The sequence below is a fragment of the Corvus moneduloides genome, chromosome 8, assembly GCF_009650955.1.
Source record: "Corvus moneduloides isolate bCorMon1 chromosome 8, bCorMon1.pri, whole genome shotgun sequence".
NCBI lineage: Eukaryota > Metazoa > Chordata > Aves > Passeriformes > Corvidae > Corvus > Corvus moneduloides.
Genome location: NC_045483.1, coordinates 16,341,295 through 16,361,620, shown reverse-complemented (window position 1 = coordinate 16,361,620; position 20,326 = coordinate 16,341,295). Strand labels below are relative to the sequence as shown.

General features: G+C 40.1%; 1 protein-coding gene across 4 annotated transcripts in view; it reads right to left on the bottom strand.

The window, feature by feature from the left end:
- Positions 1 to 20,213, bottom strand: part of LGI1 (leucine rich glioma inactivated 1) — a 32,411-nt gene extending 12,198 nt beyond the window's left edge. For 2 of the 4 annotated variants that reach the window (XM_032115468.1, XM_032115470.1), the window contains exons 1-3: positions 20,106 to 20,213; positions 3,054 to 3,502; positions 2,593 to 2,664 (exon numbers count right to left, since the gene is read on the bottom strand). In XM_032115468.1, coding sequence (XP_031971359.1) covers positions 2,593 to 2,664; positions 3,054 to 3,244 — 263 coding nt within the window. In that variant the 5' untranslated portion in view covers positions 3,245 to 3,502; positions 20,106 to 20,213. Of the gene's footprint in view, positions 1 to 2,592; positions 2,665 to 3,044; positions 3,644 to 20,105 lie in introns of those variants that run through there. The other 2 variants (XM_032115469.1, XM_032115471.1) reach the window with 2 other exon arrangements.
- Between the last annotated feature and the right edge of the window lie 113 nt (positions 20,214 to 20,326).

Here is a 20,326-nt window from a genome sequence, read left to right as displayed (position 1 = left end):
TATAATTTAGAGAACAGAGTGGTATCTCTTTAAACAGTATTGCTATTTTAGAGATTGCCAGGCTGATAGCATAGGTCTCACACTTGGTGAGCTCACTGGCCTCCCAACTCATACCTCTCCCCAACGGCTGTATCACATGTATTTTATGGACAAAGTGGTTTTTCTCCATTCTGTACTCAAACACCATACTTGCTACTTCTGGAGATAGAGGCTGAAGGTACTGCACTGTATCTAGGGACTGTATCACTTGGCAGGAACAGCACAGTGCTAGCAGGTGCAAATCCTGATGCCATGATTACCTCCCTTCTTTCTACGGGCTTTCTTGTCATCAGTTTATAAGGGCACTCTCAGCACGTTGCTAATATACAGAGATAAAAGTGCTGAAGATGAGAGCTGGGAGGTTTTCTCTACATTTAGGGAACACTCCTGCTGGCACTTCACCATAGCTGTGTAGGTTCTTTGTATTTTTGTTGTCACACGAAGAGCACAGAGCATACCATCCATACTACACAAGAAGAAAAGCTCTCCTGGACTGGGAGTAACAAGTAGTGTTTAGCTCAAGACTATGACTTTTCCAGAGACCATTGGTGCTACTACATTAAAAATAGTAGTAAATAGTAATAGTGGCAGAAATATTCCATATTTGGAAATCTGTGACTGGTGTATTGGAGATACCCAGTTACATTTGGACTTCAAAAACATAGTGCTGGAGACTATTACTATTATTATAGAAATACATATAAGCTGCTAAATCTTGCTGTTGGCTAAATTAAACCTACCGTAATACAGCTATAATCACGCAAAGCTAAAACTTACTGTAATGTTTAATTAACGTAAGTTTTCCATAGTCTTATTTCCCTTACTATCTTCTTCCAAATATGAAAATTTTTCTTTCCCATTTACAAACTGGAGTGTTGTCCCCACAGATACAATTTTGCTCCTATGGTCTGTGTTTCAGGAGTCATTTGCCTTAGATTAGCAGCCTGACATTCCAAGGATGGCAAGCAGCTCAACTACCATGTTAAAAATACATCTGGAAAAGAGATCACTCATTAAAGCCCATAGTGGAACAAACCCTGCTTTTCTGGGGTCATAGATTTTGTTGCAGTGTTGATGAACAGCAGTGTAGAACATGCATTTCTTGGTACAGTAGAAATGGAAATTATTATCATTACCAAAATGCCATAAGATGTTGCCCAAGCCCACTGTGCCAGGCACTATAATAACTCAAAATAAGATGACTGTGTCTGTCCTACTCCACCATGCCAAATTCTGCCTGCTTTGCAGTGGGATTGCTAAGTGTAGGTGGTGTATCGTAGCCAAGAGAGATGATGTCCTACTCACTCTCTTCAGATACAAGCTCCACCAATGCTGCTGCTTTTTCTTTTTTCCTCTCCTTTGAAAGGCCCATTGCAGAAATTATGTGAAATATGTCCCTTTTGTGATCTATGACCACCTGGGAAAAGCTTCTCTGGAATAAAGCACCATGGAAAAGCATTTAGGTTTCCATAGTAACTGCATTTACCTATTTACCCTGTATCCAAAATTGTACAGTATGTCTGCACCTCCTTATCAGCTCCACTTGAGGTAGCAGAGTACAGCCAGGGTCAGGGCTTCAGCTGTCAGTATGCCACCAGTTTAATTTAATAGCCAGAGAACTCCAGTACATCAACATTACACCTCTGACCACATCCAGAGTGCACGGGAAGTCGGTTTGGGACAGACATCCGATTTTGGTTCTGATCACACTGGGGAGTCTGCCTTGCCGGATTTCTGAGACAAATCTGGGTGTGTGTCAGGCTGGCAGCACATCCACTATAAACAGTTCAGGTTACACCCCCTCTACCTCTGTATAGCTCACAATTATATAATCGTATGCCCACATTTCTAGGAAATCCTGTGAGCCTGTAAAAATCCTGTGCTGAAATGCAGCTAACAGTTAAACATCCCAAAATACTCTCTTTCCATGTATACCTCTTAACAGTATTTGATTTTGAAATAACAACTTCAGTTTCTTTAATTGGAAAAAAATCGTCATTACTTTTAATAAAATAAAAAACAGGGTCAATTCCAGGTGCTATGAAGGCAAAACTCCCACTAAAGTGACTAAACTTCCACAGAAGTCAATGGCAATTTTACATGGAAAAGGACTTCAGGACCTGTCCCACTGCAGTGACGGGCCTGATCTGAAGGGTTCTGAGCTCACAGGCCATGGGAGTTGCAAATGGGCAGCTTTATACTGGGATCAGGTCCCAGGAATGCAGAAAATAAACAAGAATAGTTGTTGCAACACTCAAGTCCTTACTGTAATGTTAATTAAAGTACAATGAAGATAACATACATTCTGTCACCACAAGCTTCAGCATGTAAGCATTCAAAGTAGCACTGACAACAGATAGCCTTGCAAAATACAAAGTAAAAATTAAACATGCACTGCACTATCTTTCAAATTGCTAAAAAGTCTTGTATTTTATGATCTAATAAATCTTCTGCTGCTGTTTCTTATAAAATTAATACTAAGACCTTTTCTGAAATATTTATGAATACATATACATTTCATAACAAAAACTGTATCATATAAATATTTCTCACAGAAGCTGCAGAGATGGTGTGAGCAAAAAACTCCCTTCTGGGATTTTAGTAAAAGCAGATCTCACAAAGGATCTGTAAAGAAGAAAAAAACAACCATACATTAATGTAGCCTCATATATCTATGGTTATAATACTGATCTGGTCATCACAGAGAAATTTATTTATATAAGTAAAAAAAAATACCTCCCCCCCCGAATATAATGTGACAGGTTTCATGTACTATACAAGAAGGTATAAAATGAGATGTGTGCACATACACAGACACACAGACAGACAGACAGATGAAAGAGAGATAAAAATCAGGATTCAATAATGCAGCACAATTCTAACACACTAGCTGATGATTCTGAATGCTGGAGGTACTCCCTGCAGCAAGCATCCTTCTGTATGCACTGAAAACACCACACATCCTAGTTCATTTTAAATCATAAATTAAATAACCAAATGCTTACAGCCCTTACAGTGAGATAACATCAGGCGGAACGCTGCGAGGAATAGATCTGGCATTTTCACATAAAGCATTATCTTTGGTACAAGTACACCAGGCAGGACATTTTGGCTTCACTGGTTTCTTCCCTTCAGTCAGCAAAAGCACAGATAAAAGGCATAAGAAATAAGCAATTCTTCTAAAGGGTCTGCTGGCATTTCCCATTCTTTTGATCCGCTCTCGTTCCAGCCAGTTGAAAGAATATCCCAAAACATGAACAGGGTTCTTTATTCAGCCATTGGATGTCTTTCTATAAGTCCAGGTCAATATTTGTCTCTGCTTTCCCAACCCTTTTCTTTCTCTTTCACTCTGTTTTTGTAGATAGAAACCTGCAGCTGATCTGTATGTTTCCACTCACTCAGGCAACGTACTGCTCAGAGAAGAGACCTGCGAGGTGCTGTAAGATGGGGAAAATCCAACCGGCTGAAGGGAAAAAAAAAAAAAGAAAAAAAAAAAAGACTTGCATCACCACAAAAACACTGAGCACAACACAGCATTAGATTGCAAAGTGATGTAACTGAGAAATACACTGCTTTCTGTTTTCACAGGGAGGCCCTTTCCCTGTTTCCAAAAATAGTACAGCATTATGTTTTGCTGGTGGGTGGGTGAGTGGGTGTGGGGTGGAGTGTATGTGTGTGGGGGGAGAAATCAGTCATCTCTTACTGGATCCCTACAACCTCATGAACCTTTCAGAATTATGCTTCGCATATTGCAAGCAGCAGAACTAATGGCAGTATCCACAGCAAAATGAAATAGAATGAAACCATCAAAAGCATTGCTGCAAAAACTGTTAGATTAATTTTTATCCTCGGCCTTTATTGCACATATTTGTACCACTGAAAAACAAGCTGCCACACATGGAAAATATTACAATGTATGAGAGAATGCCTTTGACTGTCATTCCTAAACAAAATATTTTCTCATGCAAAATAGACCCCAAAGACAGCTTTTTTTTTTTTGCTTTTTTTTTTTTTTTTTTTTTTTTTTCAGAAAAAGAACACTTCTCATTTGTTGCATGTTTTCTGAGCTGGTTAAATAAAGGCATAGGGGGATAAGGCATAGTTCTATATGGACAACATTAATTTAAAGTTCAAGTTAAAAAATGTATTTGCTTGGAACTGGTTTGATCATTTTAGATGGAAAAAAAGCAAATTGTCATTTAAATACCAGCTGTGTTAAACATATAGTTAAGAATGGACCTTCTTTGAAAAGTGACAGGATAGGGACAGATCTTGGTGGTAATAATGAACCTTTACAATCCTGCCTGGAGGCTGCAATCAAAATAAGTGCTAGGTGTGGTTTGAGTGCTCTGTAAGATACAGTTCTCAGCCTGAAGACTTTACAGTGAACTACATTAAATATTGTATAGGGAACTTAAGCAGCACCTAAGCATTACTATATTAAGAATGGTAAGACAAAACTAACAAATGCCAAATGGCTGGGAAGCCATATGGGATGATTTTTTTGTTCAATATAGTATTGCTATTAGAAGAGTTTTGCAAACTTTAACAGGTCTTAACACTTCTCCATTGGACTGTTTACATTAGACAGCTCACAAACACTACTGGGGTCAACCCAGTGGTACAGACATTTAATACAGTCAGGTTCACTATTGGCTCCATCACATGGATGTTTTCTCCTCACCAGGTGACAACCTGATCTCCTGATAAGATCTCTTTTGACTTCTGGTTACCCTTCCTTTGATTTCACCTGATGGCCACCTGGCTCTGGCCCATTGCTTCTGCTCTACAAGCCATGAAATCACAAGATCAACATCAGGCCATGTCTATCTTCCTCAGAAACAATCCCAGCAAGGCCTTAGTGCATATCCAGATATGAGTGCCCACCAGGGATTTCACAGGCTATGGGCAGAGACCGCAAAACTGCAGGAAATTGTCTATGGATACAAGGCAGGACACCAGCACTGCTGAACCCTTTCACTGGCAGGTGGCTGTAGCCCATCTCCCTGCGATGAGGGGAGACACTCAGAGCTCACACCAGGTGTTGGGACTGCACCCTCTGAGGGACTGTAGGATTCTGGGTGCAGCCAGAAATGTCCAGAAAGCTTTCAGAGGCAGATGGCCACCTTCAAAGGCCCTGCTGGGAGAGGACAGCAGTGTCTGTGCACAGGCAGGCATCCGAGCCTGTGGAAGAAAGAGCAGCTCGTGCTTTCTCAGCTCCCATGCTTTCTCTGTTGTGTTTTTGTAAAGCTCTTTGTTAATTTAAGTGTGGGCCAATGTTTTTGCTCTTAAGAAAACCTTCCCTGTCAGCAGTCTCTCCTGAAGTACCACCAGCTAAGAGTGACAGAAACCTGGGTTATTTCTGAGCCCTTCCACCTTCTGTAAGAAAATGGAACAGAATTACAGTAGCCAAGGCACTGAAATAATTATTAAGCAAATGTTAATGCCTTTCCATCCCCCAGTATAAGGGTAACTTCTTACTCTGGAAATGATCTAGTTGTACCTACTAAGAAGGGAGCTGGATCTGTGGGACTTGCATAAGTAGGCTACACCATCTTCTCCCCTCCAAGATGTCCAATGGCACAGACATGGTGAGGTGAGAACAGAAAATTCTCTAAACTTTTTTTTCTGAAAGAAGCCTGTTGTTGTTTGTTTGTTTATTCCTGGCAAAGCTACCCATTGCCATGGCAATATTTTGCCACTGATGGGGAAACCCCGTGTTTCATTTCCTTTGGCTCATTCACTGAAATCCACCATCAATTACCTAGGCATTTCTCTTTAATTAATACTCCAACCACATTGTGAACGTCCTGAAAACTTCGCAGTGTAGCGTTTTCTTCAGTAACAAAAGCACATTCTGCAGCAGAGCAGTAACCTGACTCCAGTTTTGTCCATGCAGAGAACCGCCTGGAAGTTAGTTTTCTATTCCAAACCACATGCCAAAACAACCGCTTTTTCCAAAATTGCAATATTATGAATATTTATAACAGCCCCATCAAAAGAGAGGCATAATCACATTTTCCAGGGTCCTTTTCTGCCAAGCTCAGCATCTCATTTCTTGCCATGCAGCAGTTTAAAAACAAATTGGTTCATGGATTTTCGGTGGCATAGCTTCTCTCCAGCCCGGCGACACTTGGCTCACCCTTTGCCAATGCCATCGCTGTTTGTCTGGGGGCCAGCAGAGCAGGCAGTGGCCTGCTGCGCCCACGGACCAGCGCCCGCCTCTTGCTCCCTTCTTGTTTTCCCGGGTGTTTCAGGTACTGAGTAGGCACAATGGGATTCAAAATTCATTTATTTTTCTTTCAGCAAGGTTCCAGCAGGGGGGATGAGGGAGTTGAGGATGCGTTCCTCGGTCTGCTTCCCATCACTTGACGTTCTAGCCGAAAACCCTGCACCTTGCCGTGCCGCGGAGGGGGCCGGCGGTCAGGCGCGTTCCGGGCTGGGCAAAGGGACGCTGGCAGGGGGACGCCGGCCGGGGGACACTGTTCGGGGCCGGCGCGGACTCCGCGCCACCGCCTCGCCGCGGCCCCGTATCCCGGCAACGCGGCGGCCCCGGGCGGCGCCCGTCCTGAAGGGCCTCGGCGGGGCGGGGGCAAGGCAGGGCCCGAGGGAGCGCCCGGGCTGCGGCTCGCCCTCCCTCGCCCCGCGGCCCCTGCCGTGCCAGCCCTCGCTGTAGCCGAGCGGGCCCCAGCCGAGCGGCTGCAGGGTTTCCTGCACCAATGTGCCGTCATATTTCACCTCTCCGGTGTAGACCAGAGCCAACTACTCCTTAGGGACCAGTCGTTTCCCACGCCCTGGCTCTGCGTGGTAAGAAACAAATTGCTGTTCCTTCCAATGTATCCAAATTGTTTGGTAACAACAAATTTTTTATGATAATCAGCCATCTAGTAAAAATCTTGGTGCAAGTATATGAGTCAAAGTTAAAACTACTTTTGCCTGTTGCCACTAGAGGTATTCACCACCGACCACTGCTTGCGTTCTTTGGTCAGACTTAGTACAACTTCTAGGCTTTGTTCCTAGAGCAAACATATACATTATTATTATTATTATTATTATTATTATTATTTACTAAGCATACAGTTTTCAGCATGTGTTCTCTAATATCTGGTTAAAATATTAGTTTTTCTACAAATAAACCTGCTTGCTAAAATATTTGAGGACAGCAAACACAAATGGTCAGAATATAGAACCAAAAATTATTTTAAAAAATATTTAATATTTTTGAGGTATTAACTCCACGCCAATGGCTATATTTGCATATTTGCATTAGACTACCAACACATGACAAAATTTGAATAAGCTTCCTGGGGTTTCATGCTCAGTACACTTCCCTTTGCAGATCCATATCCTGTTGCAATTATCTTTAATTTCATCCCACTTTTAGAATACTGTGTTGCCTTTTCTCTGTTCAGGATGAGCAGTCTGCACATACATAATCCAAAATCCACTGATGGTGATGATGAGACTTTACTGTGCTTGGTGTTAAGCCCATAATATTACACCACACAGATGGGCAATAGTCTGAATCACACCCAGTATTCATGGGTCTCCTAAAGAACAAAACACTGTCATTGCTATGTTACTACTGTGTTTGGAGCAGAAGGATTTTGAGATCAAAGACTCCTAAAATATCTCATGAGTCTGAGTTTTTGCTCTCTTGGCTCCACCCTTTTAAGAAATTCTGCAGCAAATGGCAAATTTAAAGCAGCTGAGAATGAGGCTTACTTTCAAAAAACAAAACTAAGTCTTGTGAATTCTAAACAGTTTTGAAAAGATTATGCTTCCTGGTGGATCTGGCACCAAGAGCCATTGCCAGGAAGACGCCTTCTGCAGGTTAGGCATAATAAAACTTGAGATGCCTTTACAACAGCTCATAGCACAGACAAGCTTGGGAATGATCACAAGACTACCCAAAACTTTTTATTTGGAGAGTTTTGCTGACTTTGTCCTATCCTGTCTATACAGGTTCGTATTATGGGTATCCTTCTTTATTACACCAGTTTCATTAAAAGCAGAACAACCAGGCCAGTTCCTGTGTCAAAAAGCCAAGGAAATGGCTGCTTAACTGCTGCCAGCTTTGGAGGAAAGAATGACTTGGAGGGTGGTCTCCTTTCCCTTACATAAAGTAGCCAGTTCACAGTTCACTATGGACTTAGAAGCAATCACCTCTGAAGTGAGCTCTCATGGCCAAAACTTCATAGCGATGTACAACACCTGCTGCACTGAGCATATCCTGGTGAATGTGCAGGTGTCTCTGGAACTGCTCACTGGTTTACGTACACCAGAATTTTGCCAATGACAAGAAGTATGTCAGGAGAGATGTACTGGTATCTGAATGATCTCTCTTTATGAAAAACAGATACATAATGTATTTCTTTCAAAGGGAAACCAGGGAAAATTAATCTCTTTCTAGGTTTTATTTTGTTGCAAATAAGAACTTTCAACATCCTTATGATTCTTGATGCTTCATTTGCTTCTAAGCTCTGTTACCAAGCAAATACAATCCAGTAGCATCAAATGCTCTCCTGATAACCAGCCACTTTTTTCCAGACCTACACAAATAGTTCTTGCTTTGCTTCTGTTGTCTGTGTTTTGCCTTGAAAATGCTAACAATGGATATTTAAAGCTGGGGGAGAAATGAAAGAGCAAACATACAAGCTCAAGAGCAAACCAGAGCCCAATTCAAAGATGTATGAAGCTGTGCTACTTCATGGTTCACAGCAGGAACTGAGACCACACCTAATACAGGGGGAAGTGTAAGAAAGGAAACAATATACAAGAACACAAGGTTTCCACCAGCTGCAGAAATCTGGATTTTTTTTTTCAATCTTTCAAGACAACTTGCAAGAAAATTTGTAGTTTAGTCAGGGAAGATCAACTTCTCCTATGTTGGAAATGGAGACACTTTTGAGACAGACATGTCTCATATGCCCATCCATTTCAGTGGAACTGACATCACACTCATCACCTAGCATACATCCTACTGTAAGATTAAGTGCACTCTATACGAACCTCTCAGCGAGGAGAAGTCTTGTTCAAATATGCAAGTTACTTTTTTGCCTTTTTTCCCCCTACATAGATGGCTTGATCAGACATTAAAACCATGATATTAGTGAGAGAATCTATGCTTTATTTGTAATTGCAAGTTTCTTCAAAACTGGCATGGTGATTTTAAGAACGTATTTCTGTGCAATGCTTTCCTTAAGAGGATGGTCTCTCTCTTCCCAGCTCTTCCAAGTACTATGGATTCTCCTCTCTTCCACAGCTCACTGCTGGTGTTTCTGCTCTAATGCTATTTTCTAAACTGGATTAAATAAATTAGCTGGTAAAAGAACCAGAAAACAAAAAAAAAAAACCCTAAACAAGTCCAAATCCTTCAAACCTCCCCCCCCCCCCAAAAAAAAAAAAAAAAAAATTTTAGAGCCAGAACAAGCAGCTGAGGACAGGAGTGGGCAGAGAGCATTGGTTTCGCTGATAGAGAAAATGTATAGGGAGCCGCATGCTTGAGGGGCAGTTTCAAGTTACAAATGCTCATATTTAAATGAACCATAGGCAGAACTGGTGACAAAGCAGTTGTCAGTCAAACCTCAGTCTCCACCAAACAGGACATATATATGAACCTCATAAAACACCCCAGTATTTAGCTACCATTGTTTAAAAGTTATCATTTAACTGGAGGACAGACTTTCAACAGGTGTATACAAACTGATACTTCATAATTATCATCTCCACTCTGCCAGGTCCTTGCACTCTTAATTTGGTATTTATTCATAGAAGGTATCCTTCATGCCTGCATTCAAAATAGGAGGGATAGAAAATCCAGTAAGAACCCTGAAACCAAAACAAAATGTCCCAGATTTTCTAGCATGAGCAAGTGCTTTCTACAGACCCAAAACAACATACTACTGTCAGTGTAGCTAAATGCCATTTAATTGGCAGCTAGAAAAGTCTATAATACATTTCTTCATGGAAAAATGTTTGAGCTCTTCCAGTTTGCCAAGATGCTAATTAAAAACAGACGGCATGTTACAAAATCTTTTCCTTGACCTGTGCTATCTTACATGCCCTTCTGTACTTTTTCATGGCATTGGCTCCCTGAAGAATTATTCTAATCTTTATAAACTTGTCTTTAATTATCCTTGTCATTTTGCAAACAGAAAAGAAGTAACAAAATATTATTTATTTAAATGTACATAGTAAATTTATTTGTTACATGGCAGAGACAACAAGCTTTTGAGGAGAAAGTCTTTACTTGTTAAAAACAAAAGGTTTCTATGTCCTGAATAATTTACAATGAAATAAATCTTAGCGCCACTGAAGTCACTGAAATACTTCAAGAAGAAGCCTTGCTGGAGTGCCACTGACATAATGAACTGCACAATAGGAAGGATGTGCCTCATCAAACACATATTATTGTTTCATCATTGCTAATCAACATGCTTTACAAAGCAGAGATTTGGATCAGAGCTGAAACATTTTACGGGGTTGTTGGCGATAGCTCCACAAGTGTATTTTACTGATGTTTTTATTGCTCTCAACAACTCGAGAAATTTGAAAAAATATCTTATTTCAGTAAGAGTTAATCCTTTTTACCTCAAGCAAATACCAATTCTTCCTGACATCCCACCCTACATTATGGCAGGCAGGCTGCCACTGCACAAGCCCAACACAGATTCTCCATCAAATAAAATACTGCACCAAGCTGAACTCCAAGGTCCCTTTTTCTTACGAACCACATTCACCCTGCAGAGGAGACTTTGGAGGGCTGAAAATTTCATTACATCTGTTTGCTCATATGCCAATATGGTACATATTTAGTACAGCTTTAAGAAAAGATTTGCTCTTTTGGCTGCTGGCCCTCTCCCTCTGCAGTGGGAGAACAAAACCAACACAACATCTTTATCTAAGAACTGACTGTAGTTTTAAATATAATTTTCATAGCAACAGAGAAATACATGTTTTAGTTATGACTGCTCAGAAGCAAAAGGATTTTCTCTACCTTGAATATGGTAACATTCACACTTAGAGTTCAAAATGATTCCTAATTATCACTTTCCTAAGACAACAATCCAAATACTGTACAGCTGACTTTCTTTTTGACACCAAACACTTGTAGGCATCTGTAAGTTTCCACTGTTGCTGCCCTTGTGATTTAGGCAAAGAGTCATTAAAACTGGAGGGCCTAATTCCCAGCCTCAATATAACACATTAGTAAGAAGTAATAAGCTCCTTCATGAAGCAATATAGCTCCCCAGCTAAATAAATGGCACACAGTACTGATTAAACAAAGGCACATGTGGCCTTTTTTGCCAAGATTTTTTTTAGAAGCAAATGGATGAATATATAAGAGAAAAAGACAAGGACAAAAAAAAACCCCAGGAATGGGAACTCAAGAGAACAGTTAACATCACAGAAACCGAGATGTTGGCGCCTAAGCATGGAAGGGGGGACCTGAGAAGTTCCCTAAAGAATTTCTTGAAGCAAGTAATGTCTGAAAAGAGCTTGGAGCTGCAAATAGTCTCCTGCTGTTCAATTTTCCTTCACTTAGGGAAATGAAGGCTATACATTCATTGCAAATAAAGACTGGATCAAAGATACCCAATTCCATTAACAATTTATTTTCTTTAACAGAACAGTTGTAAATAATGACTTTCTAGATAACTGCTAAGGTCACAAATAGTAATAATGCTCTACTTTATGTTTCTGACACCACTGCTTCCCCCTCAGGGAGGCAGATATCCCTTCATATACACATTATATATATACATATATATTAAGATCTCTCTCAAGAGCTATATATAGCTTCTATTCACAGGCAAGCACCACAACCACTTATTCATTCTTTTCATGCTTTACCTGCTGTTTTCAAGGCTGCCCTGATGCTAAAAATAGCTTCACATATTAGAGGAGGGTTGCTATAGATTCAGAATGGGTGATGTTCCAAAGACAGCTAAATCCCTCTTTGCCAAGGATCCATGTGGATGCAGCTGATGGGCATCTGTGACCAGGGCTGTGATGCCCTTTCATGAAGACTCGGGCTCCAAGAATGGGGTATTTGTGTTGTTCTTAAGGCTGCACTGAACTGCAAATCAATATGAATCATGGATGTCATCATAAGTTTAAGGCTTTGTTTTTCATACTCTAGTGTTAGATCACAGTACAACAGTACCTTCAGATATTAATAGCATATTAGCTTCTTTTTAAATGGGAGAACAATTTAATATTCTGTTGTATGGGCATATTTTTCTGTGGGCATTGATGTCTTCAAGTAAGAAAATACCGAAATGCTTCAATAGTCTTCTTAGTTTTTCTAGTTCTTAACATTTGTGGCTGGATTATGACCATATCTAAGATAAATGAGGTAGTCAGAATAGTATTTTGCTTTTGTTAACAGACTCATAGAAACCTGCCAAATACTGACTCTGTTAAGTCTTTGGCAGTCTGCTGAGGTTCAAATAAAAGTTTTACAGGGAAAGAGTGGCATGGATTGATAAAATATATTAAAACAGATTCTAATATAAATCTAAATAACACAATCCATCTTTTATGAGCAGTATATTTAAGGCCAGTGTAATGCAAACTTGAGAGAATATTTCATGATATGCTAAAGGAAATGTTTTTTCACTCAAATCTCAGTTCACATCCTGACCCTTATCTTCCATGTGGTTATGTTTTATTTCCATTCAAGAAAGACAGTCACCTAGATACGTAAATGTAAACATTTTGATTTATAACTTGCAAATTGAATGTGGTTTCAGCAAGTAGCAGGATCTCCTATTTCCTTTTACTTGCCATAGATACTTTCCTTGGTGGTTTTTTGAGTTTGCCATTTTTACTTCTAGAGTTGTGGATATTGCACAGCTCAGTGTTGCTGGCTATAAATAACATAACTTGATATTTGTAGCTAAGGTAGACTAATGGTTGCCATTTAGGATAGTTATCTTTCTCATTCCACTTAGGTGCCATGGAATGAATAGTGTCCTGGAAATACTTTCAATAGAAAGGTTGATAGTATTTCAGTACTTCATGTCTCAGTGATACTGGTGATTAAATAACATAAAATTGTATTTAATTTGAAATATAATCCAAATTATTTCCAAACCCTGGCAGTCAGTAGTATACTTTTACTAATAAAAGGTCAGTTGTAGCAGAATGGCTCATGGTATTATTAATTAAATGAGGTCTCACAGCGGTACTCTATAAGCACGTTCATTAAAAACTGTGAAATAGGAATTTTTAACTGATTCATCCTACTTCAGTGCTCAGAGCCACTTTTTTATATCCCTGTATCCTTCAGTTTTCACTGAAGGATCAGTTATTGATCACCTCAACCTAGATACCAACAGCCTCTACATGCAGCTACTGTATTACCTTACTATGTAATCCCACTGAAAGAATAAGATGAAGTGAGGGTTGATTCCATCATCATTACATCATATTATGCTCTTATACCTTAGTTTTTTAAAATCTGACTGTGAGATTCCAAACAATTGACTGCAGCACTGTATATTGCAAATAATCTCTGATGTATTTTCTTTGCTTTAGGACAACCAGTGGAAAACACTGTGATGAAATCACCACCTCCACAGTACAGTTTTCAGGACTGGCCCTCTGAATTCCTGAGTTAAGATCTCAACTTCTAAGTTAAGATGAAACACATCTCTAAAAAACAGGTGTTTTCTGGAACATACTTGCAGGAATGAGACTGTATATCTCTATTACATTAAATCTTAGACCCAGACTACGAGGCACCTTTCTTTTCCAGGTTATGTAGAATGCTGGGTACACCAATAGTGCTTAACTGCTGGCATGATTCAGATTACAGTGACTTGTCTGTCACGTTTTTATACAGAAGACTTTAGATCCCAGACATTCCCTGTCAATGATTTGTACCTTTCCTCAATTCTCATAAGTGAATATTATGAATATACATACATGGCAGACATTATGCACAAAAATGCATGTCAGGAAAACAGGGAATGCATATCTTTTCCACTATGGTTTAAAAATGCAATGAACTTTAACTTTGCTCATGTATTCTTTTTTCCCCCACCAAAAAATGCAGTGGGAAACAATGTAATTTAAAGAAAATAAGTATATTGCTTGCTTGTCAGTTGTTTTCTTTTATTTATTTCCATGTTACTGGATTTTCCTTCTCTTGCTTATTATTTGCTATGATTTTTTCACCTTATATAGTAACTCGTATATCAAACTGGAAAAACAAATTTGCCTTTCTCTTGTATTTATGTAACTGGATGCCATCAATCACTTTCCACCATAGCAGATCTAGCCATAAAAGTAAGATTAGGCATTCTTTGCTCTCTTAGGAAATAGTTCATACTTCAGGGAATTTAAGCATAATGAACTTCTAAAATTGCCTCAAATGAAAACTGGAACATGGTGGAGGAGTTAGTCCCTGTATTCCACTTACTTAAATGCAAGTTGATAAAACTAAGCAGTAGTATTTTGTACATACTAGTAGTTACTTTTAAATTAAATTCCTGATGGGCTGAAGTCACTACTCTTTTTTATGCATGCCTCCATGCATGTGTAATCTTGTAGTGAGCTTTGTTCTGAGCAGAGCTGCCAGACTAAGATCTGGAGACCAAAATCACCTGCCACACAACAAACGTGGAACTAGCAGTGACAATTAAAGGACACCAGACAGGAGTCTACATAATATATCTCTAGAGGATTTATTTAGTAAAATTCTGTATGTTTTTCAAAAATAAGCCCAAACTTCAGAGATAATATGGGGAGTTGATTCTAAGAATTATTTTTTTATGAAAGTCTGATTTATTATTTCCATAACTGAATCAGTCATACCTGTCATACCATTATTATTTACAATCAGTCAGGGTCATACCATTACTATTTATATTATGCATCTTAACAAGGGCTTGCAGAAAACTTTATTTTAATGATATTTTTTGAAGTACACTGAAGTTTTAGGATCAAAGTTGACGCTTTGAGTGTTCCCTTAAGTGCAACAAAGTGAATGGATGAATGAAGCAATCTGATTTTCAAGATACTATTGTAAGATTCTTACATAACTCTGTAGTCACAGGCAAGAAAACGAAAACAGATATTGGGAATTAAAACAGTTATAGTTCTTCTACAGTGTATCTGTGATTCTTTAGCATGTTAAGAGTGGAAGTAATGCTACCATCAAATAAACTGTTGAGCAGGACTTAAACTACTTCAGTCCATGATAATGAAGATTAAGGCTGCTCTTCTGTCAACAGTAATGAAAAAATCTTGTTAATTATGTGTGAAGTTGAGAGGCCTTATCTTCATCGTAGGAGGTGGAGCTAAGGGAATAAATCAGGTTAGGCTGTATTTTCTAACATTGTGCCCTAAACTGGGTTTCTGTTTACCAAATTGATCAGCTGAGAATAAGGGTGCAATTTCCTCATCTTTCATTTCTTGGGAGATTTTCAGATCAACAGAAAGTTTCAGCTTTATTTTTAGTAAGAGCCTTTGATACTTGTTTTTAATCTAAGAGCAGAACAAGTTTAATCTGGAATTTGAGATGTCCACTGATGTCTTCTTGAGCTTTCCATTACTGTTTATTAAACTAACTTCCAAACTTTGGTCTCAAAATAAATGCTCTGTAGACAGACAATAGAACTAGCACCTTCAGTGCACTAGGCAGTAAGTAGTTGTGGAGACTGGCAGTGATTTGTTCATCCTAGAAGTAGAGGAGCCAGGAATAACAAAGGTCCATGGGTCAAATTCTACCTCATATGTCCTTCTAAAATGCCATCATCTGTCAGATCTGCCTTCAGATGTACAAATTTTCAAAAGAACTGTTTTCCAAATTGCTTATCATATTGGAAGTCTTCATGTTCTAGAAATTCTGTCTCCACACAACATATCTGACATTGATATCCAATGGTGTTAAACAGGAATAATTAAGAAGAAAATGTCCACAGATAACTGGAATTTAGGAAATTCAATACTCTTAAAATAGGATTAGATATCCTATTATTAGTTCTATTTTATCTTATTAATAAGTGAAATGCAATACAATGATTGTGGCTACTTATACAAAGGTCTGGGATTTTGGAACAAGGAAGGAAACTGATGATCAGTCAGATGCTATTTTTTCAAAGGCACTTTTCTAACAATGATTATGCACTGAAATGGTAATTGCAACTTCAGAATAGCATAAAACTGCACAGCTGATCTCAAAATAATGGACACAGCATGGGCTTGTCTATGATTACTTTTTGTAACTGACTCGATACTGGAAATATCTTTAAATAAAGAAGTTCTTTTCTTGAATAAATTACTTTACCAGCCAAACAAATAAAACTGCATTTGCCTTTTAGCACAGCAACATTGACATCTAGTGGCTAGTTAAGCTTCATGTTTGATATTCCCTGTATGACAAAAAAATGTGGAACACACCATTTATTGAATTGGACAAAACAGATATGCACAGCAACAGCCTGCTATCTCCACATAGCCTCTAGATGATTACAGAGTATCATTAGTCTTTAATGACTAGTTTGGAGTGACCAGTGCCAGTGATGGGAACTGGTGAGCATGAGTCACTGCCCCTCCTGAACAGCCCCACTGGTTTTCCCTGACGGTCAGGAAGACTCAAACTTGGGAAACAGTTGCCTGATTGTAGTGTATACCTTCCTCAGGGCTTGTTGGGAGGCACACTGCATCCCTGAAATTGTATACGCATACCTCTAAATGAAAAAGAGCTACAGTTACTGAATGTGATGTTATTGGCATATGTGAACATCCATTTTTAGCTTTACTTGTTTTTTCTACAAATTACTAGGGGGCTTCAAATAGGAGGAGATAAAAATCAGGAACATGACAGATGCCAAAGTACTGTTTGTACAATGAAGACACAAAAATAAATGATTTGGCAACTTACTTCATAGACATGTAGGAGATAGGAAGGTGCCAATATCAAAAAACATTAGAAAGTAATTTCCTCATTTGTGAACAAAAGAACTGACTTAATGGAGAAAGAGGAAAGATTAGACAGGACAAATCTCAATTTTACTAGCATTCTTGATGGTTCCACATTACTGTCTCATAATCAAACTCAAATGTAGTCCCTGGCAAACAGCTCACAATGGACGTGGTTGTCAGTGACTGCCCTGCCTTGCTCTTCATACCAGTGGTAGCTGCCTCTTCTGGCCTGCTGGCAAAGCCTTCTGATTTGCTTCATTAAAAATTAGAACAATTTTTTAATTGGCTAACTAAAGTAATTTTGATTCAACAGATCAGAGGCCGTGGAGTTTAAACAACTTCACCAGAAGATCTTACGAGGCAATCATCTTCTCCAGGAAGGCTGATGTGTTTCTTCCTGGCTAAATACTGTTAAGGACTAAACAGCTATGCTTAGTATTTCTTAAAAATACATAGAGAAATCTGAGTCTGAAAAAGAGCAACAAAATGTAAGAGTTCTCCAATACATAATCCATATAGAAAGGTTAAAGTACTTTTTTAAGCTGCAAAAAGGGAAGACTGTGGAGATACATGTCTTCCAGAATTTAAAGATGTTATTCAAACGATGATCAGTTCTTGCTTTCTGTACAAACTAGTGCAGAGCATTAAAAAATAATTGCAAGTAGCAACAAAGAAGATTTTTCTTAAGACAGTAGGAAAAACCCCTTTATACCTAAGAGGTTAAGATTAAGGTATTTAAGCTGTGAAATCTCCTATACTAGGACCTTTTAGGAACAGCTCAGTAAGTATGTCAGGTATAATACTTTGAATTCTGCATCTCTATAATGTATGTACCATGTCTGACTTAAACTTTTTGGATACACCAGGTCTCATACTTAGCCCATTCTAGATTTAGGGCAGAACTAAAGCAAAAGGTACAGTGATGTTTTCTCCTTTGTTGACCACGAAGTTCAGGGCTACCGTAATTTAAGACTATTGTTTCACATTACTGCTGATTTAAAAGAGCTGCTGCTGAAAGGGCAGCCTGTGTTTCTCACCTCCCACTTCCCTCCTGTCCCATCCCTCCATCCCTAACATTTTTTTGCCCCACCAGGATTACTCATCAGACATCACAGCAGGATAGCCACAAGAGCTAGGGTGGCAGAAAATTAAATTTTGTAGTTCAGCAGGAGTGGTCAGATGAGCACTAGGGCCAGTTGAAAAGAAACATTCTCTTCAGTGGCAGGTAACCCAAAGATTGACTTACTTGTAAAGGAAAGCTGTGCTCCTAAGGTTTGGCTGTACAGTCATTGAAATCCAACTTAAAATGGTAGCACCTCCTGCCTCGTAAAGAATGATGCCCATCTCATCAGTTCTTTTTCCTGTATCTTCCAGTCCTGTGGGACTCATATGACAGAACTGCCTTTTTGGTGTCAAAATATACTGTTGTTAGAATTAAACTACGGAGATACTCCCATTGGAGCAAAGTATAATACACACACCAAGAGCTAAGGGCACATTCAGTTTCAACTACCAGTTTATTTAGGAGGCCATTTCTGAACCCATTCCCCAGCTGTAGCTTACTGTAGCCCACATAGAAAAAGCAGTCAGGTGATGTTCTAAAGCAACACAGTCAGACATCAGAAAAGCATAGCATAGCAAGATGAAATTATCTAGCTGCTATTCTCAGAAAAGCTGTTTATAAAATAACTTCAGCATCTACAGCAGTTGCTATAGTTGGACTCACTGCAGAATTTTCCTGTCCCAGAAACTGTATTTTTTCTATATGCAGGCTTTTGTGGTCACAATACAATGCCAAGAGATTCAAGAATTGTAGATCTTTCCTCTACCTTTCCCACTCTTCTTCAAAGTGCATAATCAATGATATGTTGGCCCAGTTTCCAGAATCATGTCAGGATTCATTCACACTAAAGCAGTCTGTCATTTCCATAAGACAGGAACAACAAAAAGATGCCTGCTATTACAGCTTTGAGGGTATACATTATTTATTTTGATATATTTAAATTATTAATTAGGATAATTCCATTTTTGCAACAGAGTCTCTGCCCTTTAGAGGAAAGGGGCCGCATTCAGTAGGACTTCAGCAGAATACTGCATGCACTCAAATAAGCACAGTGCCACTCAGTTTCTTTCCACGGGACACTTTAGCATCATCTTTACATCCCTTCACAGCGATAATGACGTAACAAGTAACACAAACACTAGGTCAGGAGAAAAAATAATTCTGAAAACGGAGATTCGGTAGCCAAGGTAAGGAGATACACTGTCAGCTATGGTGTGTGACTGCCTTACTGCAGAAAAGCAACTACCTACAACTTGTATTTTACAACTGGCATATTACAAGGACAGCAGCAGTATTCAAATTTTTAATATTTCTCTGTATTAAGTGTATCTGTGGTTTAACTATTCAGGAATCAATAACACAACTGGAAACTAACACAGTCCAGAAGAAAGTACCTGTGATGGATTACAGCATTTCAGACCTCAGCAGTTCAGGTTGTGTTTGATGGGAAACTATCAATTCCTTGCCAGCTAATTGCTGTATCTGATGACTTAATGCCGAAGATTGGTGCTTCCCAGCTACTTTATCAGAAAACGTTTTTGGTTTATAAAGCTCCTTTTTATGATGCAACCCACAGGCTCCCAAACTCTTATCGCCCAGTTGCCGTCGGTCCTCACATGGAAACTGAGTCACATACTGCCTTTCGTTCTTCTAACTGCGAGATGCGACTGAAAAGAAGAGAAGCCGCTGGCACAGGCAGAAATCAGTATTACAGATCGCCGTGCCGAGGCTGCGATCGCGATCTGTGCCGCGCCGAGGGCAGCGCGCACCTCCCGGGCACGCCTGGCAGCTGCTGCCCATCGTAGAGCGCCTCCCAGGGCCTCCCTCACTGAAGGGTCCCCTTCTCCACGAGAGGTCCCTTCCAGAACAACGACCCCCCGCCTCCCCGATCCCTCCCGAGGGACCCTTTCCGCCGGGCCCCAACACCCGCAGCAGGGTCTAAGCCCCTGCCCCCACGACAGGAGCTGCCCTGCCCGAAAGCGCCGGAGATGGTGCGGGGGCGACCCGGGCCGGGAAGGAGAGGGGCGCACTGAGGCCTCCCTGAGCCCCTGCGGCAGAATCCTACCTTCCCAGAGGCGGAGACCGCGGCAGCCGGGGCCGCTCACCGGGTTCCCGGGCAGGGAGACTCCCCTCGCCCCTAAACATGATGAGCGGCTTTCCCCTCCCCTCCCGTGCCGGCTCGCCCTCGCCCTCCCCCGCGCCCCGTTGCCCCGCGCCGCCCGCCCGCGGCGGAGGGAGGGACGGAGGGAGGAAGGGAGCCCTCGGTGCGGCCCTGCTCCGCCTCTG